General features: G+C 45.5%; 1 protein-coding gene across 4 annotated transcripts in view; it reads right to left on the bottom strand.

Moving 5' to 3' along the window:
* Positions 1 to 26,498, bottom strand: part of MTG1 (mitochondrial ribosome associated GTPase 1) — a 214,659-nt gene that overhangs the window by 104,450 nt on the left and 83,711 nt on the right. For 3 of the 4 annotated variants that reach the window (XM_085608706.1, XM_085608708.1, XM_085608705.1), the window contains exons 3-4: positions 25,004 to 25,068; positions 4,990 to 5,094 (exon numbers count right to left, since the gene is read on the bottom strand). In XM_085608706.1, coding sequence (XP_085464832.1) covers positions 4,990 to 5,094; positions 25,004 to 25,068 — 170 coding nt within the window. Of the gene's footprint in view, positions 1 to 4,989; positions 5,095 to 24,965; positions 25,069 to 26,498 lie in introns of all 4 variants that reach the window. The other variant, XM_085608709.1, reaches the window with a different exon arrangement.

The following is a 26,498-nucleotide window of genomic DNA, read 5'->3' as shown; positions in this document are numbered from 1 at the left end:
TGGCCAGAGGTCCACTCCTGCTTGGTTTTTTATTTCTCATTGTTGCATCAACCTGCTAAGCAGCTGGGGTAATCCAAAGACTCAGTGTTGTCATCTTCAAAGACACCTCCATAAACATCACATCTGATAAAGGAGGGAAGGGATGCAATGGCACACTGGCCCTCAGATTCCTTATTACTCAACAAGGCCTACTATTCCTTGGCGCAAATAGTGTAAGAAAGAACTAAAAATGTTTCTGAACAACAAACACAAACAGCAAACCCCTGTTTACCAGACCACCTGGAGACCTCACCTCAGCCACCCACCTGCCTCAAAGATACCCACCAGCAACACACATCTCTCAAATGGCTATAACTGCTGACACCATTACCTATTGAGAGATAAACTCAGAATGTTGCAGCAGCTGCTCAGTGCAGTGACAAGTAGATGACAGGAGGCAGAACTGACACATTAACTCACCGGCCCAACATGGCACAGTGCAGTACTAAAAAGTGAATGATTCCGCCATCAACATCTGACTGCAATCCAGGAATCACCTCATGCTATCAGCCTAACCCAGCTGCTCCCTCTGACACATGGAGCGACACTCCTCAGCATCTGCAGAGAGATGCACTGCATGATGTGCTATGATATTCAATGTCAAGGACATTTACCCAACATGAGTGCCCACATGGGATCAGATATCTTACCATATGTGGTTACCATTGTTTTTGGGAATCGGGCCACATCTCTACGACATATATGCATACTCTTGAGGCCAAATGTGGAAGTCAGGCACCTATCATTACTAAAATTATACACAAAAAAGGCCCACAATCAAAATACACCTTTCAATCTTATTCTCAGTAAAGCATATGGACAAGAAAAATGAAATATGAATTCTAGGCATGTTCCCAAAGACTGCAGAACTTGTACTTTAGATCTACAGTCACTGCAGCCTTAAACATGACATACTGGAAGGTTTCAGGAGATCACTGCAGCCTGTTTTAATTCCAATTGCACCTATTAACATTTTTAGTTATACCTTAAGGCAACTAACTGACAGTCAGAACCCCATTTAGAGGGCCACAGGGCACTCAGGGGCTACTGAGTCTAAGCGTGGTGGTTTAGGAATTTTCCTCTTGATGTTTCACTAGGGATCCTGACCAACTGGGCCAAACACCTCTTCTACACTTCACTCTCTGTGGTTGCTGTGGACAAACAGTCAAAGGCTCCCTCGAGTGAACACGACTCATAACTCAAAGGGTACAGAGTACAGTCAATAAATAAATCTCCAGTCAAATACCTGCTTTTATAAGAAAATGATGTGTTTTATTTCTAACTCTACAATCACAAAGCAATAATGACATTTGTAAGCAAAAATATAATCCCCTAAGGTCAGACTCTAGCATTTGTTAGACAATCCCCGACCCACCCTCTTCCTTGTAATGTGGTAGGCGTTATCCACCATTTACTGGTTGCTGCATCCAGGGAATGCTAACTAGTGGGTTGTACTCTTAAGTGCCATTTAACTCTTTAGAAATTAGTCAAAAGTGTCAGTGGTACCGCAGCACTGTCAGCAGTGAGTCCGGTGCCTCACAGGCTCAGTTCAAGCCTTCCCTGCTCCTGGAGTATGAAAGCATTCAGCAGGGCAGCGAATGCCCTGTCCGCGAGCGCTCACCAGTCTTGATCCTGTTAGAAGAATTTGAGCTGCTGATGGCACATGCGGCAGGCACAGGCTCTCTCCCTCAAGCGGTGCTACTGGCTTTGCCCAGAAATTGGAGATACTCCCAACCTGCAAAGAAGAGGTAAGTCAATCTTACTCACACGGGGGTAGGGGGAGGGGAGGGGTTGTGGGAGGGGAATTCGATCCTCCAGCTCCAGAGTGAATCCCAGAGAGGGTAAGATGTCTTCTGCGGCCTCATTCACGGTTCTTGAAGGGGTAAGTCAGGGGCAGGTGTTGGTGGGCAGGATCAGCCCGCTGGTCACAGCCGCAATCTTCTGTGCAAAGGCTCAAACATCTTGCAATGCTCTTACCGGCAGCGGCACATTTCAGCCAAGGCACAGACTCCTCCGATGCAATCGCCCACACCGCGGCAGCCCCTCCTGGCATATAGGGTCGTTGCTAGGGCGGACATGAGTCTTAACACGCTGGCAACAATACCTTCAACGGTGGCCCCCTTTGGCCTAAGAGGTCACTGCAATGAGGCAGTATAGGTTTGGCAGTTCCAGTATGGCCTTCAATACACAGCTCTGTCCATGGCAGCAATCTGCAGGGGGTCGCCTGATCATTCCTACATACGGGCAATGACCGCACAGTGGTTTCCTCACACCTTGTTCGGGGAGTCCTCTCACTGGGGGTCCCTACTGGACCTCGCTCCCTCCAAAACGCTCCTCTTCCTCACAGGGCACACTAGTCTCGGCAATGAGACAGGCGCTGGTGCTCCAAGCGTCACTGCAGGTGGTCTTGGATTCCCTCATCCAGTAGGGGCACTATCAGACCTTGCACTCAGTCCTGGTCACAGGCAAAATTCTTGCAGAGTTTCCCCTAATCACATAGCTCGTCTTGCTGCTGGTCTGATGACAAAGTTTGGGGTCTTAATCCTCCCTCCCTTCTTATAGTCAATTTCCAGACACTAAATTTGATTTGGGGTCTGAGTCTTTGAATTTTTATGTTTGGGTTCTGCTTCTTTTGTAGTGGACACTTTTCTTTTTTCCCGTTCCTCTTGAAAGGCAGTCTGTCACAGTAGGAAAGACTCCAAAGCTGACTGTCCCACAAAACAGGTCATGGGAGTGACTAGAGTTCACACCTGGATGTCGGCCACAGCAATCTATCTCTCCATCAAAAGGTTAATTCTCTGCTCCCGCCCCACTCTGTATGATTCCCTTATCAGCCCCATCTCCTTCCTGAGATGTGTCCAGTCCCCTTCCTAGTGATCCATCCCTGAACCAAGAAGATAAACCAGTAAGAAAGTTGTAAGTCTTTATGCCAACTTCCTAGTGTATCCAATTTGGGATATTCGATTTTAAAGCCAATCCAAACTGAGGACAGTAAAACAGCTAAGCCACCTTTAGAGTGGACTGCAGAAACTAAAAGCTGGTTCCATAGTACTTGGTAATACCAAGGGTAAACAGTGTCTTATCCCAACTTTCTCCCAGACATATCCCAAAACAACACTCACAAACTGTAAAGTGAAGACACAAGCTCTCTAAAATCAGTAATATTCCAAGGCATTCTGTCATCTCGTTGAAATGTCAAAATCTTTTTTTATCAGTATACCTTTACCTTTAGAAGTTTTTATGATTTTTTAAAGATTGCTTGTTATTTTAACAAAATGGTCCTTTATCATCTCATCAAAAAAACTCCTGATAATAGCAGGTAAGCAGCAATCCCTCCCTATACTACCACATACAATTCTACTTAATACCACTTTGCAAAAAGCTGTGCTTTTCCACTACTTGTTTTTCCTACAAGCATTATTTTTCATCTAACATACGTATTGCTGCATCAAATTCATCCAACTCCTCTACAATCTACTGTAAATTAGAAAAATATTAACAAAATCTTCACCATTACACCTAACACGACTTGCCACTTTTTTCCCCAACATAAATGTCCCAACCAATAGATTTGACAAATGCTTGAAATCTTTCCAGCCACTGCTCCAATTTCAAGGAAGGCCCTCTAGTATGTTCTAGGAATGTAGTTGGAGCCGTAATCCCTACATAGTTTCTGATTCTTGAATTTTCATTCAGTGCATAATCCCTGTAGTACGGCATTTTGATGGAAGTCATGTACGCCAATGGTCTGAGTTTCAGGATAGGAATCCCCTAGGTGACAAGTTAGGCAGGAGACAAATGTAAGGAAAGTGCTGAAGATAATCTGCTCACAAGAGTTCTTTCAATAATGTACCACCAACGCTGATTAAGTAGACCAAATCACTTTTATAATTGCTCTACTTCTATACAAACTAATGCAAATCACAGTTTCCATAAAGGTAATGACCTTCCCTTATAAAAAACTGGCCAAAAAAACACTGAAGTTCACTAGCAGCCCCCTCCCCTCTCCTAGAACTGTTCTTGTTCAAAGGGAAGTACACGGCCAAAGTTGCTATAACTAGCTTTGACAGTCTCATTTCTCATAATGTAATAACCTCTGTCTTCATCAGACTGCCTCAAATTTTAAGTCCAAGCATTGTAACTTCAATGTGACTTCTCAAGTGTAAAGTTGCAATGATGACATATTTGACGCCTGTGCATCATTCTAAAATAATACCTGCTATTCCCCTAACATCCCAACTACAATAATGAGGAAATGCTGCTAACGTTCACAACAGGGCCCACAGGAAAGGGTAATCTTTCACATTTACATCATCCTGGGCAAGGAAGACCCTGGTATTTCAAAAACTGGTTCATTAGAAAAAAACATAATATGCCCCCTCTGACTTTACTGGATTTGGACGTATCCTACACCATTTAAAATGATACCCAAGAAAAGACATTACATCGCAGCATACAAAAGCATCTCCAAAAATAACAAAACAAATTTTTGTATGTGAGATTAAACATTTGTATTGGAACGCCTCTGTATGTTCTGTCTCTGGCAATTGCTAAGATTCTATAGTTAAATGCTGTTGAAACATCAATATTGCTATGCATCCATTCTACATAGGTCTCGGGAGATGGGTGAGATTGGCATGACTTGGGGTAGGAACAAGATTCCCATGCTTCTTGATGAGAGTAGGAGAGTTCTATATTGGGACAAAAGATATGAAAACCTACATTCGGACAGGAATAAAATTGTAATGTCTTTAGGCAGGAGTGGGATTACCCGGTCTTGAGTGCAAGGACATTTCTTAGTTGTGAAATCATCATATTTTGTAGAAGTGAAATATTCATATCTGAAAACAATAATAAAAATGACAATTTTTGGGATCAGGTCAAGCGGGGGAAGAGAGTTGCAGGATTGAAGACAGTCATATCTTGAGATAGGATTAAGATGGTTATTACCTGCTTCTCTGTTAGATCTGCTAGGTCCATTTTGTTGAGCAGCAACAAATGCGGTTTGGTTCCCAGGCTCTCCTGAAACAGCGGGTTTCGCCCTGATAGCGGAATGTGATTCAAGTTAAGAATAACAATATTAAATCTTCAGTCACAAGAAATACTGTCTTTGGTAATCTTACCTGTCCAACCTGTATGTGTTACCATTTCAGGATAAAAGTAGAATGTAGTTAACTATTTGCTTATAGCTAACCCACCTAAGATGACAGTGCTGTGTGCCTACTGTAAGAAGCCAAAAAGGGGGATATATACATATACATATATATATATATATATATATATGAGAGAGAGAAAAAGAGAAAGAGAGAAAGAGAGAAAGAGAGAGAGAGAAAGAGAGAGAGAGAGAGAAAGAGAGAAAGAGAGAAAGAGAGAGAGAGAGAGAGAGAGAGAGAGAGAGAGAGAGAGAGAGAGAGAGAGAGATCTGATTTATCTAAATACTGCATGCACCATCTTCTCTATTTCCAATGCTTCTATTTAAAAAGAGAGAGGTGACATTTTCTAATGCTTCCTAAAGGAAATATTATAGGCTGAGGCGCACAATACCCATTGGAGTAAACTTGGCACTTTTTCTTCTCTAGACTAGTCAGGTTGTTAACATGAAAATATGTGTTGGCACACTGCATTTGTGCGGACAGGAAACTTCCATATGCCCCCAAATGCTTGGTTATGGGCCCATGGCACCCCTTTGGATTCCTACCCAGGCTCATCTTCTCAATATCTTTTGTGTCTTCAGATCTTCCTACCCGAATGCTCATTGGTGAAGGAATGGGGATGGTTTACCAGAAGCAACTGACTGTACTACTTTCTTTCCCCCTAAAACAGAATTCCTAAAGATATAAAGGTAAGGAGTATTTTTGCTGGGTACATATAGGCGTAGGATCTTATACATCTGAGGTATCAAAGCCAACGAGACTCTTCTTCTAAACCAAGCTCCCCCAAGATACACAAGATGTTACTAATTCAGCTCCGAGGTGGGAGGTTTCATCGAATTCAGTATCTAGATGATGGATTATTGTATGTTGGACTTTTATTGTTTTGATCTTGTTTGGTTTAGATAAAGATTTCCTATTTTTCTAAACTGGTGGGGTGGCTATTTGCAGTGATTTCACTGTATTGCATGTGTGCACAAATGCTTTACACACTGCCTCTGAGATAAGCCTGCCTGCTCGTGCCAAGCTACCAAGCGGGTAAGCAGGGGTTGCCTAAGGGCGTAATTCCCTTACCCTGACTAGAAGCAAGGACCCCTATTTGGACAAAGGTGCAAACCATTGCCAACTAGAGATCCCCATTTCGAACATTGGTGACAGCGGTTGGATTAGGACTTGCATTTGTGCCTTACATACAGTGAGTGGTGTACACTACTAGTATAGTGCAGATAATTACGTAACCACAAACTATTTGGTGATTTGTTTTCTTTTTGGACTTTTCTGCAACTTGTGAACTGCCAAGTTTCATGATGTCTAAACCAGCACTAATGGCATCTGTGGATATTGAGTTTGAAGAGGATAGGGTGGAAACCTACACTGTGCCACAATTGAAATCTACCTGCAAGAAATTTAAAATCTCAGTGAGAGGCCTCACCAGAAAGGTGGAAAACCAAAAGCCTCTGAGGGCCTGGTTAGAATCAAGGAATGCCAGTGGGCATACCAAAGAGCCTATGGTGGAGGCAGAGAATTTAGATAAACAGCAGGATGGATTATTTGTTCTTCCTGGAGGGAGGGTGCTTTCCAGAGAGGGCAGCAGTGTATCTTCAATGGGGGATGTCTCCAGAGGAGCTGGAGGACTGAGAGAGAAGCAGCGCGCATCAGATGGAGCTCGCAAAGCTCAGGTTGGGGAAGGAGAGTGACATGAGGGACAAGAACTTGGGAGTTAGAGAGGCAGAAACCTGTCTTGGAGGTAAAGAGGATGCTCTTAGAGCATGAGAGAAGAGTGTGGAGTTCAGTTCCAATGGTGGCAGCTTGTCTTCAGTGTATCTGGAGGAGAGGGTGCATATTCTCAAGGAGGTGATCAAGGATTTTGTGCTTAGTGATAACATTAGTCAGTGGTTCAAGGGGTATGATGAAGTAATGAGGTCCCACAGAGTCCCTGAGAGAGACTGGGGAGTGAGGATGTAGATCCACTTCACAGATCTGCAGAAGGGAGGGACATCTTGCTAGCCTCGCCTGAGGAGGATAACATGATTTATGCTCCCATGAAGGAGGCCTTGATCAGAAGGTATGGATTGACCCCAGAAATGTATAGGCAGACGTTCAGGGCCTGGAAGAAACTAGAGTCAAAAACTTAGTGTGAGTATGTTGTTTCCTTTTGCAGAGCACTGAATGGTTGGGTGGAGGATAGCCAGATATCGGATTTTCAGGGGCTCTATGATTTGATGGCATGGGAACACTTGTCTGCTAATAGTTTTCCAGAGCTACACCAGCACTTGATTGACAGTAAGCTGACGGACCTAAGGAAGCTTGCTGTGGAGGTTTACCGCTGGGTCAGCACGAGGATCCACAAGGGGTAAGTGGGAGACTCAGCCAAGGGTGGGCAGGGTCCCCAGCAGAATATTGGGAGGACAAGGGTAAAACAAAAGAAGTTCCAAAAAGAGCCCTAAAGTAATTCCCAAGGAAAAGCTTCCCAGCCTCCCAGTGGTAAGAAGCCATGGGTCTCTTCAGGGAAGCCTGCAGAGAAGGGTCCCCCCAAATCTTTTGCCTGTGATCAAGGTGGGTCACTTCATTGGGGATTCTAAGTGTCCTAAGTCTACACCTGCACCCACTGGTGCATCGCCCCGTGGGTTGACTATTGACTAATGTAGCATTGGTGGAGAAGTTGGGCCCACAGGAAGGGTGGGAGCCAGCAGAATTGACCATTGTTTTACTAGGGGACCGGGAGATGGCCCAAGGACCCACCTGCCTGCAAACACTAAGAAATACGGGCAGTGGGTGACCAATAATGGCCGTAGGATACAGACTCTGAGGAACACCGGGCCACTGTGACAGCTGTCAGTTGTCTGCTGGTGTCCGAGGAGCAGGTGATCCCCAATGTACTTCACCCAGTAGTATCTACTGACAACCCAGAGTGCCTCCCTCTGCAGTGGCACAGGATCCCTTTGAGGGGGGTCCTCAGGTACCTTGAAAGTAGTTGTGAGACCAGCCATGCCTTTTGACTGTCTGCTTGGTAACAACGTGGACAGTGCCCCTTGGGAGAAGGTGGAACACAGGTCTCATCTGGAGATGTTGGGTCTGCCTCAGTTGGCGTGTGTTACCACTCGGTCAATGGCAGTAAGGGCAATCAAGAGGACCTGGAGCCTGAAAGAGTGGCCCAGGTGTCTGCCAGAAAGAGAAGAGGCAGGAGGCGCAGGAAACAGGGCCCTGACGTTCCCACAGTACAGGAGGAGGCAGACCTTGAGGTGAATGCCCTGGAGCCTACAGGGGAGCAAGTGGCCGAACTGGGGGACCTGCTTGAGCTGACCCATTGGCAGCAGGAAGGGGGCCCCTACAGGGAGAAATTCTGTAAGGAGCAGCAGAAATGCCCTTCTCTTATTGGTTTGCGGCAGTAGGCTGAAAACCAGGCAGCAGGTGATTAGTCTGGATCACATTGGATTTACTGGGAGAATGGTTTCCTGTATAGCAAGCCTAAGGTTGCTGAGCCTGGACCAGCCTGTGTGCTGGTGCTACCCCAGCACTTCGGAGCCTTCCTACTGGGTCTGGCTCATTATGTGCCTCTGGCAGGGCATTTGGGGCAGGACAAGACCTTTGAAAGGATTGTCACCCACTTCCTTTGGCCCCAAATGAACAAGCACTGTGACGCTCATTGCAGGTCTTGCCAGGCAATTGGTAAGAGTGGGAAGAAGTGTAAGGCTCCTCTCCAACCTTTTCCTCTGGTCAGCACCCCCTTAGAGAGAGTTGGTATTCACATTGTGAGGCTTCTGGATCCCAAGACAGCCATGGGCAACAGGTTCATCCTGGCATTGCTGTACCATGCCACCCTGTACCCCAAGGCTATCCCTCTCTCTCTCAGGACCATGACGGCACTTTTGGTGAGCCGGGCATTGATGGGGATCTTTTCCCGTGTGAGGTTCCCAGAGAGGTGGTCTCTGACCGGGATACAAACTTCATATAAAAGTATATGATGTCCTTATGGAAGGAGCGTGGGACTACCTACAAGTTCACCACTCCTTACTATTCCCAAGGGAATGGGCTGGTTGAGAGATTCAACCGGACCCTTAAAGGCATGGTTAAGGGTCTTACAGAATCCATGAGGCCTAAGTGGGACGTCCTCTTACCATGCCTGCTATTTGCTTACAGAAAGGTACCGCAAAAGTACCCAAGGTTCAGTCCATTTGAGCTCATGTATGGGCATTCTGTAAGGTGACCTCTGAGTCAGGTCAAAGAAGGCTGGGAAAAAGCTCCCAGTAAGCCTCCCCAGGATGTATATAGCTACATGCTGGCGTTCAGAAACCAGACTAAGAGCATCAGCAACTCACTCGGGCGAATCTGGAAGCCAGCCAGGAGGAGATGAAATGCTGGGATGATCAGAATGCCACTCTGATTGAATTTAAACCTGGCTAGAAAGTGTGGGTCATGACCCCAGTAGAGCCTTGTGCTCCCCAGGACAAGTGCACTGGGCCTTTTGAGGTGGTGAAGTGCACAAGTGAAGTCACCTACCTGGCGGACTTGCAGCCTACCAGGAACCCTTTGCAAGTCCTACATGTGAACCGCCTTAAACCTCACTTTGAGAGGTCTAAAGTGAACATGCTCCTAGCGACAGATGATGGAATAAAAGAGACTGAGCCTCTCCCTGACCTCCTGTCAGGCCTCACGATCAAGACCAGCAAGTGCCAGATCGGTGGTATACTTAGAGTACCAGGTAGGAAGCGGCCATGTGCCTACTGCCTAAGATTGACACCATCCTGTCATGGGAACCCCCCAAGACCCAGACAGAGCTGAGAGCATTTTTAGGTCTCACCGGGTACTACAGGAGGTTTGTCAAGGGATATGGCACCATTGTTGCCCCCTTGACAGAGCTGACTTCCAGGAAGCAGTCCAGGAAGGTGAACTGGACTGACACCTGTCAAAGTTTTTGAAGCACTGAAATCTGCCATGTGCACGGCGCCCGTGCTCAGGGCGCCCAACTTCTCAAAACAATTAGTGGTGCAGACAGATGCTTCTGAGCATGGTGTGCGGGCTGTTCTCTCACAACTAAATGATGAGGGCTTAAACCAACCTGTAGCCTTTATTAGTAGGAGGTTACTTCCCCGGGAACAGAAGTGGAGTACAAATGAGCGTGAGGATTTTGCTGTGGTCTGGGCACCGAAGAAGCTGAGGCCCTATTTGTTTGGGACTCACTTCCAGGTTCAGACCGACCACAGGCCCCTCAGATGGTTGATGCAAATGAGGGGTGAGAACCCAAAACTGTTGAGATGGTCCATTTCCCTACAGGGGATGGACTTTACGTTGGAACACCGCCCTGATACAGCACACCACAATCGTCATGGTCTGTCCAGATTCTTACACCTTAGAGAGCTGGAGGGGACACGTGTTAGACCTGGAATCCTTGTTGTGGTTTTCCCCTGTCTTTTTGCCTCTGCCTCCTGTATTTTTGCTGTGTGCTGGATTTCGTTTTGCTGGTCTAAATGCTTTGGGCATTTTTCCACTGCTGTGCCAGAGTGCAAGTGCTCCCGATGTAAATTGTGTTTATAGATTGATGTTTCCATGATTGGCTTACTTGATTTACTTTTAAGTCTCTAGTACAGTGCAATGTGTGTGTCCAGGGCCTGTAAATCAAATACTGCTAGTGGGCCTGCAGCACTGGTTGTGGCACACACCCAAGCAGCCCTTTAATGGGTTCTCAGACCTGCAGGGCAGTGTCTGAGCGCAGCTGTGACTGCCATCTCGACCTGGCAAGTACACCCACTTGCCAGGCCCCTACCCTTCCCTTTTCTTACATGCAAGGCACCCCTCAGGTAGACCTAAGGTACCACTATGGGCAGGGTGCAGTATATATGAAAGATAGGACATGTACTGGTGTGTGTGACATGTCCTGCTAGTGAAATACAGTGTATTTTGTTTTTCACTATTGAAAGGCTATCTGTCCCATAGGATATAATGGGAGATACTTTGTAATATCTTACAAGTATAACTTCCTACTGGGACAAGATCGAGAAATGGAGTTTAGTATACCTGAACTCAGAATGTAAAAAGGCATGTTTTAGTAAAGATGATTTTTATGTGGTGTGTTTGAAAATACCACTTTTAGAAAGTGGGTATTTTCTTGCTTAGCCTTTTCTTGCTTAGCCATCCTGTGTGTGTGGTTTGTAGATTGACTGTCTGGCTTTGGTTTGACAGGGGCTGGGGATGTGCATTCTCTTCAAACAGCCACAGGGGGGTTGAGGTGTGTTCTGCCTCTCAGGGCTGGGCTGAATAGACCTAGGCTGCATTTAGAGTAGTGGGAGGAGATTACCTTGCACCTGAATAGGCCTGGTCTACCTTGGACAATGCTGTCTCCACCTCCTGCCAGGAAGCTGGGCCAGAAAGGACAGAACTGGTTTGGACTGAGCACAGACACTCTCTGCCACAAGAGAACAAAGGGAAATGTGGTATAAATACTGGGTCCCAGACCCCAGGACTTTAGAACCCGCTTGGATCAAGGAACCTGCCAAGAAGAAGAGCTGGGGAAGCTGTGAGGAGACACTACCACTTTACTGTGTGCTTTTCTGTGTTTGCCTTCAGTAGCTGCTTCGGTCTTGGGCAGAGAAAGGACTGAACTGAACTTTCTGCAACTTTTTCTACTGTGTAGCTCCAAGGGCTTGAAGTAGAGCTTGCCCCCTGTTCAAGAAGTCTCAGGAACAGCAAAGACTTCCCCTTCCTCTGGGTACCGTGTGTCTCAGTTGCCAAAGAGGGAAACCGCAACCGAATACCGCCACCAAGACTGCCGGCGTTCCATGACCTGAAGGCACTGCAAAGGGCACCGCAGCACTTCACACCACAACCCTGGTCTCACCAACGACCGCCGCCAAGCCTCTGCTTGCACCACCTCGCTTCACTTTGCCGCCCTGGTCTCACCAATAACGCAGTTGCCAGCTGACATCGCAGCCTTGCTCTGCACCGTGGTCTGGGGGCCTGCTCGTAAGCTACACGAAGCACCTCTTCATCCCACACCGCAGCCACGGCCCACCGGCACCAGTTCCAATCAACCGGCACCACTGCCTTAACTGTGACCTGTCAGCACCACAGCGAGCACTGACCCACTTCGCCCCACTCCACTTTGTACTGCCACCCCGGTCTCACCCACACGCTGGTTGACCGTCACCGAGCCGCTGCCAGAACCACGACGTGAGTGCACTGCCTGCTGCACGGTCCTCTACACACGTGGTCGGCTGGAACCAAAGGTACTGGTTACAAGGCTTCTGACACTGACGCAGGTCTGCACTGACGCGGTGGACCAAAATTGTTGGTTGTTTTCAGCACTGCGGTACCACCGGATGGAGCTACTAACTGTAGGAAATGCATTTTCAAGTGCATATTTTTGATTATTGTACGTTGGATTTTTGTCATTTTGGTTTTGTTTAGTTTAGATAAAGATTACCTATTTATCTAAACTGGTGTGGTGTCCATTTGTAGTGTTATCACTGTATTACTGTATGTGTGCACAAATGCTTTAAACACTGCCTCTGAAATGAGCCTGCCTGCTCCTGCCAAGCTACCAAAGGGGTGAGCAGGGGTTGTCTAAGGGCGTAACTCACTTACCCTGACTAGAAGCAAGGGTCCCTATTTGGACAAAGGTGCAAACCATTGTCAACTAGAGCCCCCATTTCTAACATGCGTGCACAAAAAACAGTCACCCATCATTAATGCATGTAGAAAATACTAAGACCTGCGTTTACCACTATGTTCTTGTCTGTTCAACAGACCGTAGGTGAGACCTCATAGTTTGAATAATTTATGCAGTCCTACCATGTAGAAGTTAGTGCGTTTACAGAGAACAAACCAGTTCTAACAAGGGTGTGCTGTCTTGTCCTGTCTACAAGCCATCTGTCAATCATGCATTTAAACAGTGCTATGCCTTGCTTTTGACCAAAGCCGAAATGCAATGCGGAAAACCAATTAAGCTGCTATACATGACTAGATACACTAGCGCAGTATATGGTGTCTAGTGATTAATGTGTGGACATAAATGAATTAATTAAATGAATTGTACAGATCGTTTTTAACCCAAAGCCGTGCAGGTGTCCATCGCCGTAACTCACTTCCCAGCCAAGCTTACTCAAGATATCAGCAACCCGACGCCAGGTCAGAGGGAACCGGCCATTGCGCTGCATCTGGTTTAAGTAGCCGGTGCCTGCATTAACCCCTTACGATTCATGGAGACACGCCAGGCCTCATGGGAAACATCGACTTTATGTTAATTAGGTACCAAGAGTCACATGACGGCCTTGGTTTCATGGGATTTGTGGTCTTTATGTTAGCGCAACCCTCGGAAAAGGAGGATACGATATTATGGAATTCGTAAGATTAGACCACCCAAACATGTAAGCTCGTGGGGGGGGGCTTAGTCTCTCTGCAATAACGCCTTCCGATTCTTAGAGTAAACTAAGGACTACAGAAGCATGCCTCATAGGAGAGATATTGATGGATGACAAGAGTCACATAACAACTTGGTCATATGGGAAATGTAATGTGAGTGTGATCTTTCTTAAACTTCTGTATTTTGGTTGTCATTAAAGACTCTTCATGGTCTTTGCCAGTCTAATTGGTTTCTTTTGTGTGTTTTTTGTAGCACAACCAAAACAGTAGCTTTTTATTACGTTTCAAGAATCTGGACTTTTTCAAGGTTTGCATCTGCAATTCGCTGATTACAAGAATGGGCCAATCCCTGGTGCAGAGCCACACAATCAGGGACCAGTCCTTCTTAAATACCTTATTGTCAAGGAAGAGTCTTGGTGCATTAGTAATAATCAAACCAGACGGGTGCAGTTACCCCGAACATAATAAATAATTATTGCCTGTGGCGGCCAGCATGGCTTGCGGGTGGGGGGGGGGGGGGGGCGTGATTGCGGGAGGGAGCATTAAAAAAAAAAACATACCTTTATGCCGGGTCCCACGTCTCTGCTCCTTCTCCTGCCTCCGACTTCAAGAACAAGAAACAGGCGCCCAGGCTCCCTCCCCTAAGCCAATCACAACACTGCAGCGCTGTAATTGGTCTGAGTGCCGTGACACGGCGCTCAGTCAGGGGCTGGAGGGGTGGACATGTTCTCCATGCAGGCTGTAATGCAGCCTGCATAGAGAACGGGGAAAGTGTGCATGGCTGGTTTGGGTGGCCCGGGAGGGCTGATCAAACAGTCATTGTGCGCTTAGGAGAGGGCAAACAACTCCTCCCCTGCCCTGCTCCGAGAGCAGTGCAGCCCCGCCCGCGAAGCAGCACAAACATAAAATGATAACTGAAAGTTATTATCATTTTATGTTTTTATTTCTCGCATTGCTTAAAAGCAGTGGGGCGACGCTCCTCCGCCATAGAGGAGGAGCCGCCACTGATTATTGGCCTGTGTGAGGAGGGGGGTGTAAATTATTTCTCCGAGTTCAGAAGTTTGGCCCAATCATCTGATTGTCTTATTGATTGTGTCAGTGGGGTGTCTAAGATGCTATGGGTTGTTAGAATTGTCTGAACCAAGAAATCGTCATTGGCAAGTTCTGTGAAATCTGCCATTATTGTCAACAGTTTGATAGAAAAAGGGGGTGTGGCCCGGAAGTGGCAAGGACGGACCCATACAACTTTATATCAAATCAAGTTCTTGACCGATGATTTATTGAGGCTGTTTAATAATTAAACAGACTTAGACCATTTATTCGTTCAAGTGTTTTATTTACTTCTATTTGTGTTTTTTTTCAAACATTATTGAACATTGTTAAGGCATGTCCTCAAAAAAAGACAGACTACCTACAACATTTAACATATAAATACAGTGCTCAAACATAGAGATAAACAAACATTGTACGCAAAAGTGAAACAGACAAATTAACATCTGAACAACAACCAGTCAATTTTAAACATAACAGCCTTATTTGCAAGTTGTCTCAACACCATTGATTAATAGGATTGTCCAGGCTGTGACCTACTGGGTAAAGATTTTTAGGTCTATGAGGGCAAAGAAACTTCTCACAAATAGCTATGTGGAGCTATTGGTGTAATGGTGTTGAAACAACTGTAAATAGTCATCGTGGATGCAAGAAAGTCACGAAGAGAGCCACAGTTCACATCTTCAGTTATCTAGTTTTGGCTTTTGGCTAAATAGCCCAGAGCAATATCGCCTAGACTAGCCATTAACTTATATTTTAGGTGGAGTTTGGTTGGATACAGCACAGACTCTTGGATCAATAGCAGTTCCCATGGGTTGCTACCTGATGGCTCCCAGAGCTTTCCATTGTTCTTGTATCTCAGGGCTTAAGTATCAGACGATAATAATCAAGTTTCCTTCATACACAATCTTTTTCCTACACACTATGAGCAGCATGACCATACTGATTGCAGACCACTGTACAGTGACCCCTCTCTCGTTTTCTGCAGTGGCCTTCTTGTTTACACGTTAAATGCAGTAGAAAACTTCCTCAACACCTCTTTATAACCTGGGCCCACGTTTTCCATCTAAAACTGCATCAATGCCTCCCACCCCCATGGTCATCATTCTCAACTTCTGCTGGGCTTTAGACACCTTCACTGTGGTCCACTCTTCTATACAGCATTATAATGTTGGTTTTAGTATGTTATCCACTAACAGACTAACGCTGCTGGAATGCAATAAATTATGTTGCCACGTCATCCAGTACTTTACATAGCTCCAGCCTTTTCTGATATACTTTAATTTGTTGTCCACTTTTAGTAGTGAATGCTTGGCTCTTGTGACTTTGGAACTAAGTGTGATCAGTTTCCACTCTAGGACTGGAACTGTGGCATTAATGTTTTTTTATGTTGTTTGTCTAAATACTTCATTACATCATGCACCTTCTACAGCGGCCTTATCTACTATGGATCTAACCTCTTCATAAGGACGATTTTATGAGAACAAAAAAACTAAACAAAAAAAAAAGTAACTATCATTGTTTGGGTAAGCATGCTTTTAGGGCATCCAGTAGAGGTGAGACCAAGTGGTACTTAGTTGATTTAACTTCAGCAATTATGCTAATTTATTCTTGCACATAATTTCTTCAGGATCTGTTACACTCATTGTTTAAAACCTATTGTTCCTGACACAAATCCTAGGCATGCAGCGCACATCAGGTCTGCAGTGGTTTTTGCTCTGAGATTTTGAGTGTGAAAATCCAAGAGGGTTTCGTGCAGCATGGCTCAGGTTTGTTCCAGCAGCCCTGCATCTTAGCCTTCCAGTACGCTTTCAGTACACCAGTCAGCAGAGAGGTTCACCCTGCACTGTGGACTCAGCTACAGGTCGCCCTGTCCAACTTCCTTCCAGACGTCACTCTTCTGCAGTACTCATATGCACAGACTTCCTTGCTCCGATAAACAACCAAGATGGGTCTCAGTCGGAAATCAATGGATAGGCAAACGCTGTCTTTGTCTTCTTTTTGTAAAAAAAATTAAATAAATAGCGAAGCAAGTGTGACTGGGTGGTCCAAGCAGGCTGGCAGATGCAAAATGATTAAGATCATTGTGTTCCTTTTACAGCAATCACTAAATCTGGAGCCAAATTCAACCACAGAGCAGAATCGAACTATGGATCTCAGATAAATTTGTTATTTCATCACTATCCTCTTCTTATTTTTTATTTGGCTCTTCAGTCATTTAGCACCTAGCAGCAGAAGACATTTGGTTCACCTAACCATAATTTGGAACCAACATTTATGAATGCTTTATCAACAGTGAGCAGCAGAGAGTATTCTCCTGTTCCGCTCTGCACTCAAGGCTAGAGCTGTTCAATGGTAAATGTAAAATGGGCGTTCAGAACTAGAAACACCTAGTTCATGTGGGCTGACTGACCTATTCTGCAATGGTTAATGTTTTGTAATGATATACTGTCAAAGGGTTTTAATATTAGATGTTATCAATGATGTCACAGAACAAGTCATGAGTGACGTAATATGTGAGGTTATTATCAGTGAATGCTGAGTGCGAGAGTTATAGTTACTTTAGGGCATGAGTTAAAGTTACTGGAGAAAAGTAGAACTGATGAATTTCATTGGTTTTGTTAGTTTAAAACTGTATGTTTTAACGGAAATGTTCTCCTAACTATAATGCCCTTTTAATCTTGTTGATTACTGGGGGGCTGCTGCACTCCCTGCAGCTCCTCACAACATTACAAAAAGGCTTGATGGTGGCCCTCCCTCTTTTATGGGCACCATTAAGCCCCAAACAATATAAACAAAAAGTTCTCACAGGGCATTATGGGGTGCTCCTTAGGGAAGCAGTGAGTAGTAAATTGCCTATTATTCAATTTTTTTTAAAATAATTTTGTTTTGGGTACCCAGGTGCCCACCTGGGTACGTACACTTTCTTTTATGTTTGGGTGCGAGGGGAACCCCAGGGCCCCCGCCAACTTCCCAGTCACCATTGTGGCCACTTTCTCATTTTATATTGGGTGCACCTGGGGCACACACTAGTTTCATTTTGTTGTAGGCCATAGGGGGAGCCCGAGGCCCCCTACTAGCTCCCCTAGGAATGGAGACAGACATTTTTTCAATGTTTGGTGGGTGCCCCGGTGCATACCTGTGCCACCCACAGCCCCTATTTTGTTATTGCCTGGGGGGATGGGGTCCCCGGGGTCTGAAGAGACTCAGAAAAGGGACCCCATGGCATTTAATTTGTGGCAAAAAATCATTTTTGCCTCTGTGACCCTCCTTCCCACCAAGCCTACGTTGGCAGGGTATCCCTACCCTGCCCCTTTATATCTTTTCTTAACTTTTTTCCAGCACTCAGGACTGTGTCCCAAGTCCTAAGATGGCTGCCGCCACATCGTTGCCGATGATGTGGCAGCCAATCAAATAAAATAAAATAGTTTTACGCCAAATTTGGGGTAATTCTGTACAGCAGTATCGCTGTTCAATATTCTTATGGAAAAATGAATGGGGAAAACGTGTTTTGGGACTCCCCCTTTCTCGGTCTCCAAGCGACTGTTCACCCCCAAAACCTTTCAGGAAGGAGCAGAGGTGGATAAGACTTTTTTCTATTTTTGTTAAGTTTTGTCAAAATTCGTCTAACGAAGGCAATGTTATAAGCAAACCAAAGAATGCTTTCCCTATAGAAACACAACTGCCAGCTCCGTTTATTGTAAAGGGTTTGGGGGGGGACTGTTTTGGATATTTGAAGCACTAGCGGTGGCGCTGTTTTCCATGCACGCACCGCCAGCGATCTGGCAGTATGTATGTATGTATGTATGTGTGTGTATATATATATATATATATATATATATATATATACACAGTGGACTTCATTTCCCGGCATACCACTCACTGGAAAGTGGATGCTAGGTGGGACAATGGTGTGATGTTCCAATCCGAATTTTACCTGTCTCCCTCTCCCATGATTAAGGTGCAGGTGCACCGAAACGCGTAGGGACAGACACCAGTTGGGGCTGTGTGTGTGGCTCTGCGAATAAAGATTTGTGAAAATCATCCCTGGTGGAGTGGCGTTTCTAAGATCTGGGGGAGTGCGGCCTAAACTTGTGGGCAAGTTGGAGCGCTGATGTTAAATCACGGCGGCCCGCGTAGGTTCGCACCACCCCGTGAAGTTTGGGGGCCATGGGGCCTGGAAGTAGGTTTCCCTGCTCTCTCTTTCAAAATCCAAACCAAGTTTGCTATGGGAGGGCGGGAGACTCCCGCCCTCTCATAGCAAACAACAGTGTCCTTGGGGGGGGCACCCCAGGACACTGAAGGAGCCAGCCCTGGAGGGTGGCGGTCCCCAGGGCCCTTGAGGGCTCCAGGAGGGGGGCCACGCAGCCCCCCTCCCTCAATACATAAAGCCCCAGGGGGTGGTGGTCCCTGGGGTTTGGGGTGCCGTTGAGCCCCCCCCCCCACAAATTATACCGGGAGGGGCTTTTGAGCTCCTCCCAATTTATTTCGTAGCCCCAGGGGGGTTGGCGGTCCCCGGGGCCCCTCTGGGCCCCCTTTAAATTGAAGAATTTTGCCCCCGGGGGCTAATTATAAAAAAAGCTCTGTTTTATTTTTAGTTTTTTTACAGCAGGATCCGCGCACCCTGCGCGCACTTTGCGGTTTTTAAAGTAAATTAAAAAAATTGGGGGGGCCCTGGGAGTCCTTCTGGGACCCCCTAAGCCGGTCTAGAGGGTCAGGGTATTTCTACCCTGCCCCCTTTATACGTTTTACACACTTATTCCACAGACTTCTTCAGCCTTGCTTCTACCGAGGCACAAAATGGCTGCCAACAGTTCCTGGTTTCGAAGGTTGACAACCACTTGACAGCCAATTAGCATTCAGCGCGTGATCGGGAGGGTGCGCTCAGGGTTCGCGGATCCAGCGCGGCCATAGATTTATATGTACCTTTAACTGTAATTTTCTCAGGAACTACTGAACAGATTGACACCATTTAAGCAAAAGGCACGAGTCTGAACTGAGGACTACCTCTTTGCCAAATTTAGTGTAATTCCATTCAGCAGTTTGGGCTGTAGCTGCGGCTAAAGGTCCTATGGGAAATTGCATGGGGAAAACACGTTTTGGGACCCCCCTTTTTTCTCGGCCCCTGCTACATGAATCATCTCGAGACTTTCAGGATAGGAGCGGACGGGAGCTGGCCAAAAGTTTTGAAAATTTCGCAAAGATTCGTCAATCGGCGCCAAAGTTATTGGGAATAGAATGCTGCGGATTTCCTATGGAAAATAGGTCCTAACTATAACTACCTACTGGCGACCGCCAGTAGGTAATATAAAAATTCACCACAGTCCTTTATCGCCGATTCGCCAGCTCAAACAAAGGTGCAGACCACGATCTTGGAGTATTAAAAGAAAAGGTGCTTTATTGCATTAATCTGTGTATCAGAAGTAAAAAGCAAGTGCCCAGCACATATATATATACACCCACATATACATTTATACACACATACATATATACATATATACACACACACACACACACACACACCTCTCTCTCTTTTGGCATATATTTTGTTTTTCTTTCTTGAAGTCGAATTGTATTCACCTAGCATGTGGTGTAGTTTATTATGTAACTCACAACAGAATTATCTTGTCCCCTTGGTTTAAAGTAAGAACATTCCTAAATATCTTCTGTTGCTTTTGTCACTCAGTAGCAGACTTAACCCAACTTGAACTCTGTGTCTTTAATAATACTGTCCTGCAGTTACCATGAAAAAGTCTAGTGGACGTCATAAGCAGCTTAATGAGAGAGTCAGGTTCTCTTATAGGTTTAATTTAGGCCCACATTCGTTAAGATTATTAAGCTCTACTTTTGAAATCAGAAACGTGTGTTTGCCCTTCCCCTGTCCAATTAAGCAGGAACAGTGCTGTCATGATTCTGGTTATGTTTCATTGTGTTCTTAGAAGTCATTTTACTATTGAGGACTGTTTGACAAAGGTCTGTGGTCGTGGGTTGTTGTTTAAAAATCCATCTATTATTTTTAAAGGGTCACCGTTCTGTGGTCGCACAGTTAATTGAGCTGCTCCTCTGCTTTGAGCGTGCTGTATTCGGCACTTGAAAGTTCATATAAGATGCTGTGCTTCATAAAATAAATACAAAAATGAAGAGAAGAATGTTGCCCCTTGGTGTCCAACTTTCAGCTTATCATTGACAATAAGGCACATATGCTGTTTCAGTGACTTAAGGCCTGATGTACTAATACAATGGTGGTAAAAACTGGCCACCATTTGCGACCAATATTTTTTAGACCAGTGTGCTATTTGCATACCAACCTATGTACCAATATATCGATTTCCAAAATCCCGAATCGGAATAGGTCACATTCAGAACTACCTCCTTAATATTCATTAGGTAGGTTGAAAACTGTGACTCCGATTGGTGGCTTTCACAAGGATAGTGGCCTGCACAAGGGTCAACAGGCCACCACGTATGTGACTGATTTTTAATAAAGAAACATTTTTGGAAAGCAGCCAGTTTTCCTTAAAGTTAAAGAAGTTTCATTTTTTGTAAAGTTTCGTCAAGAGTTTGCAGCATTCCCCTGGACCACTGGCTGCTCCCTTTGAAACCTTTTGCAAGATTCAGAAGGTACTGGAATCAAAGGGACAGCTTACCTTTTGTGAATCAGTCACCACCCCAATTGGGGGTCAGTAACCTTTCAATGGTTTACCCAGCTATTTCAGTCTTAAACCATTGATACAATGGGTAGGAATCACTATTTGGAAGGGACACAAACCACCGACCCCTACACACACCCCTTCCAAATAACAATTTGCTATCCATTTCACAACCCATTTTAAGAGTTGGTAAAGCTTTACCGATTCCGGAGTTGTGTTTAGTACATTAGTGGGCTTTTATCTTAGAAAATATGATTATGTACAAACTGCAAACGCCAAACAATGAGATATCATGGTTCGGGTTCAGGGGCCAGCTGAACTTCTTTAATTGAACAACTGTGTTATATATATTTGTGTTAGCAAAATAAATATTTAGAAAATGACTGGAGTTGTACAATACAGCCAGCCACCGCCGGTCCATATGGGCAAATGGGCCACGCCCCCTCACCGTTTTCCTGAGAAGAAGAATGTCTATCCGTCTGAGAAAAGGCTAGCCTAACAGACACGCTCCTTGTTCAGGTCAGGCAGCCAGGAGCTAGGCATGCGCAGGCTCCTGGCTGCCTGAGCAGAACTTTGTCAGGACGAGGACCTCACAACCCTGCGTGCATGACCTCCTCCGCCTGGCAAAAGTGCAGCGAGGCCCTCCTCCCCTTCTTGACGAGGCGGTGCATCACTGATTGCTTTGGACCTGAGCACTTCAGTTGTAAGCCTTAAAGTACCCAGGGCCAAGTGTCAATCAGTGACACCACATCACACGGTGGGGTGGGGACAGCAAGTCTCACTGAACCCATCCCACTCTGTGAGGAGTGAGGGACTACTGCCTCCCTGAGAGAAGGCAGCAGTTCCAACCCTCTTGGGACCTCTGAAGCTTTTCTCTCAGGGAGCAGGAGGACAGGTACGTTTTATGTATTTGAGTGTTTGATGCTTGCATTTGTGTATGTATAAATGTATGAATTTGTTGTGAGCGAGTGTTTGAATGGGTGTGTTATGTGCGCGTTTGTGAATGCATGGGTGAGTGAGTGTATGTGTGTGCATGTGGTACGCCCTGCCCACCTCCCTGCCAAAATTACTGGCCGCCACTCAATGATGGATGAATTGCACTCACCAACCAGTGTCACAGCCGTCTATTAGGCCAAACCTCTACCCAGTCATAAGTTGGCTACCAAATAACTCCTACAAAATACCCACTCACAGACTACAGCCTCCACAAAATAGCTGCTACTCAATGTAGCTGAAGCTGATACTTTCATTTTTTTATACTGATAAGAGATCTTTAATAGCTCCTGTTAGAAAAACCCACTCCCACACCGGAAGGGTGGTGGTGGTGTTCTCCCAGACACACTGTGGTAGCTTGGCTCGAGCGGGAAGGAAGGCACCGTGTTAAGCATACGTTATACCCACACAATAACCATGCGTGCATCCGTTCCAAAAACGACACTACACCTTAAAAATTATACTGAAAATATATCTCTTTATCTTCTTTTCTCTTAGTTGCTGATTAAATAAATAATAATACATACTGTCTTAACGATTCAATAAATAAGGTAGATCATAAATAATCAAGGCATAAATATAAGTACATTACATAACAGGCAATTAAATATTATGAGGCAATAAATACTGCGAGACAATAAATATTGTGCGACAATAAATACTGTGAAACAATAAATACTGTGAGGCAATAAATAGGATGAATACAATAAATACAGTGCTCTCAATAAATAATAAAAGCCAACAGTGACACTTGAAAATCAGTTCACATTCCTGAGGTACTATGGGGTGATTTGACCCAATCCCAGCTTGTAGAGATTTGGATGGCCTGAGGGGTATACTCCCTGGCTTGGACAAGGCTGAGGCCTAAACTGAGGTAGATCAAGGGGGAATCTAGAGATCTGTCTCTCCCACACTACACAACCCCTCTGTATTAGTCTCAGCTCACCCCTGGCACAATCAAGCTGGTTCCAGCACCTCTCTAGCCCCTAGGATAGTCTCTCAGGGCTCCACAGGGCCTTAGGCGCCCTCTATTCCACTTACTGCCCTTTTTATGAAGCTCCGACGCCGCTGGAGTCGTGTCGACGCCGTGAGGCGGCTCCGGTTCGATGTCGGCGGCCTCGGCGCAATGTCAGTTCTTGACGACGTCGGTAGGCGGCTCCGGTTCGATGTCGGCGGCCTCGGCTCGATGTCGATCTCCGGTTCGACGACGTCGGGCAGTCTTGGCTCGGTGTCGACTTCCGACGGCTCCGGAGTGCGATCTCCACTCCCGACCTCCGGTGCGCCTTTCCTCAGGTTCCGGCGACTCCGGAGTGCGACCTCCACTCCCGACCTCCGGCACGATTCTCCTCAGGTTCCGGCGACTCCGGAGTGCGATCTCCACTCCCGACCTCCGGCACGCTTCACCTCGGTCTCTGGCGACTCCGGAGGGCGGACTTCACTCCTCCGTCGACGCCGCACACTCGACCTCAGGTGTCTTCCTCCACGACCTCTGGTACTCTCCACGACCTCCGTCGGCGCCCTCTCTCAACCTCTGGTGGCTCCGGGTACGACGTCTGCTTTCCAGTCAGCGCCGCTTCTTCACCTCCGGCCCCAGGTCTCTAGGCTTCTCAACGTCGGACTTCAGGTAGGGTAGTTACCAGTAACCAGGTCAGGAACTTGCTGTTCTTTACTTTTAAGGCCTGTTCCTGCTGTCCAGGTCCTTAAGATGGTTTTTCTTGCTTTCTCCCACACAGGGCTCCAGGCTGGGCTCAGTCAGTAGGGACTAGTATCAAGGGTGGGTTTATGGACCCCACTCCAGGCACAAGTTTCCACCCCTGCTGCCTCACTCCTTCCTCCTTCAGGTTTCTGCTGCTCTCTCTTCACCTGTCAGGTGCCAACTGCCAGCTCCAACTGTCAACTCTGGCTTAGCTTCCCAACATTCCAAACCGCCTCCAACTGTCACAGGGTTCCAGAATGTTGCAGAAGGTTCTAGTAGGTTCCAGTGATGTCACAGGTGACAATGGGTGGCCACCATTTTGTGCTCCAGGCCCTCAGACAGAAGTTCCAGGGGTAGATAAAATGGCTCCCTGAATCTGCATCAATACTAAAAAGTCTGGTGGTTCCCAAAAAGGAAAAATACTAACAGGGTTTGAGGCAAAAGTGGGACAAAATAAATAATGATGAGGAGGGACCACCCAAAGGGCTGACAGGTCTAACAGCTCCCCTCTTTCATCCTCAATAATCTTGCCTCAAGCCTATCCATGAACAAATTTAAATGAACATAGCGATCATCTACAAACTTGTGCAGCAATTCAGTTTTCAAAAACGCACACACACACACAATGAGCAGTTTTAATTTTGTACAATTTTTAACAGTGTTAAACTACATAATATTTAAAAATGAATGATTTACAGTTTTCATAGTTTTAAAAGCAGTGAATGCAAAATATTAATTTTTTTCTAGTTACGCTACCTTTTAGAAAACGGGGAGTAAAATATCTCACAACTCAAACGTTATCTGGAGCATTGTACCTCTTATTTTGCAATAATCAAATTTGTAAGCAACTGTGCTGTGGGGGCCAAGAGGAGCCAAGCTAAGATGAGATACAGCAATAGTGACATGCTCCCTAACAAAGTCGGTCTCCAAGGACAAAAGCAAAACACTCCTAAGAACCGGACATGTCTCTTATGCAAATTGGGTTGCAGCACTATCAACTTTGACATTACAGCACTCTTTGTGGTTTACCTGACTGCTGGAGCACCATATCAAGAATAAAAGGATATCCTAGCATCATGCACCTCAATCAGACAGTCCACATCCTTGAGGTTGGCCTTCATCTGTGTAAGACCTGTGGGGGGAGAAGGAAAATAGTGAATGACTAGCTAATTATACCTCAGGAGCGGTCAAGGATCAGGGCCTCCTGTGGGGTAACAATACAATTATGTATGTTAATATGGCACCAAATGTTAAATTATAGGTCATTAGTATAACACATATGCTGACACGCAAAGGTCGCCTTGGTGTGCCCCGAGGCACTTTTACCAGTGAGATAGAAATGAAAAAGACCAATTCTTTAGTTATGTTATGTTGGAGTCACATAGATGCAACAAAGGTTTGTTGAGACCCTCAACAAACCTTCAGTGCAACTCTGTTTTGTTGTTCGGGAAAACATCTGCTCGCGAGCCTTCTTTCAGAAACCCAGTAACGTTAGGTTACCACTCGAACCCTACGCATCGCCACAAAAAAACCTCTTAGCAGCATTCTAACTTCCATGTGTGCCTCTGGATTACAATCCTTTCAGTTAGTGGGGCAACTACAGTGGCACTCTACTCCAGCGGAAAGTCACTCATTCGCTACCGTTCAAAACAACTCTTAAGGAATAGATCACCCAACAAGAATAGGTTTAACATCGCACTAATTTGTCATTGATATTCTGTGTATTGGAATGTGTGCTAAATATATGTACTATCCTGTTTTTATGGACATCAATCATCCAGCTATTCTTATTGTACTGATACATACTAGCACTATGTGGAGCATTTCTAGTCGAAATGCATTCTTGAAAAGTAGACAAATAGATCATACATGTGGGCACCGCAAATTGTCATGTGGAATCCTTCTACACATCAGCACGTTCAGGTACAAGAGATCCCTGATTCATCATTATTACTCAGTGATACCGCTTGGAAGATTGCAGGGGTATTACAAAATCCTTAAAGAGATGAATAACCATACAAAACCTCTCTCACCCTCTGTCCCAACCTGGTTAACCCCAGTTAAAACTCAGTTTTTCCCACCTTGTTTACTAGAACTGAGAAAAGCAGTGTTCTCCCCCTACCGCATTAAATCTCTGTTGCCCCCTGTGCAGCATTCACCCCTAGTTGTTCACTCCAGGTTGACCTCACAGGATTCGACCTTAACTGTTTTTTTCTGGACTAGTCCACAAAACTAGGAGGGAAAATATTACACTACTGTTTAAGACTGATTGGACGGCCAAAGACATGGATCTAAGTTTAACTCAGATCACTAAGAATAAAAAAATAGCTAATGTGTAGAATTTAGTTATTTACAAGCGTAAATATGTCTTGCTGCAAGGAGGTAGCCTTTTTTGAAAAATCCTGTTATACTGCGAGCCATGACTTTCCGAAACGCAACTACCACATCAAAATGTATTCAACTGTGAGATTTTGAGCCTTACATCAATCTTTACAAAGAAAAAGTAGGATTGGCTCCTCCAGAAATGCAAAACAACAACTGGACAGGCAGCAAGTAGATGAC

Source organism: Triturus cristatus, chromosome 1_2 (assembly GCF_964204655.1).
Source record: "Triturus cristatus chromosome 1_2, aTriCri1.1, whole genome shotgun sequence".
Taxonomy (NCBI): Eukaryota; Metazoa; Chordata; class Amphibia; order Caudata; family Salamandridae; genus Triturus; species Triturus cristatus.
The sequence above is the reverse complement of the archived record's forward strand: the minus strand, read 5'-3'. Positions and strand labels throughout refer to the sequence as shown.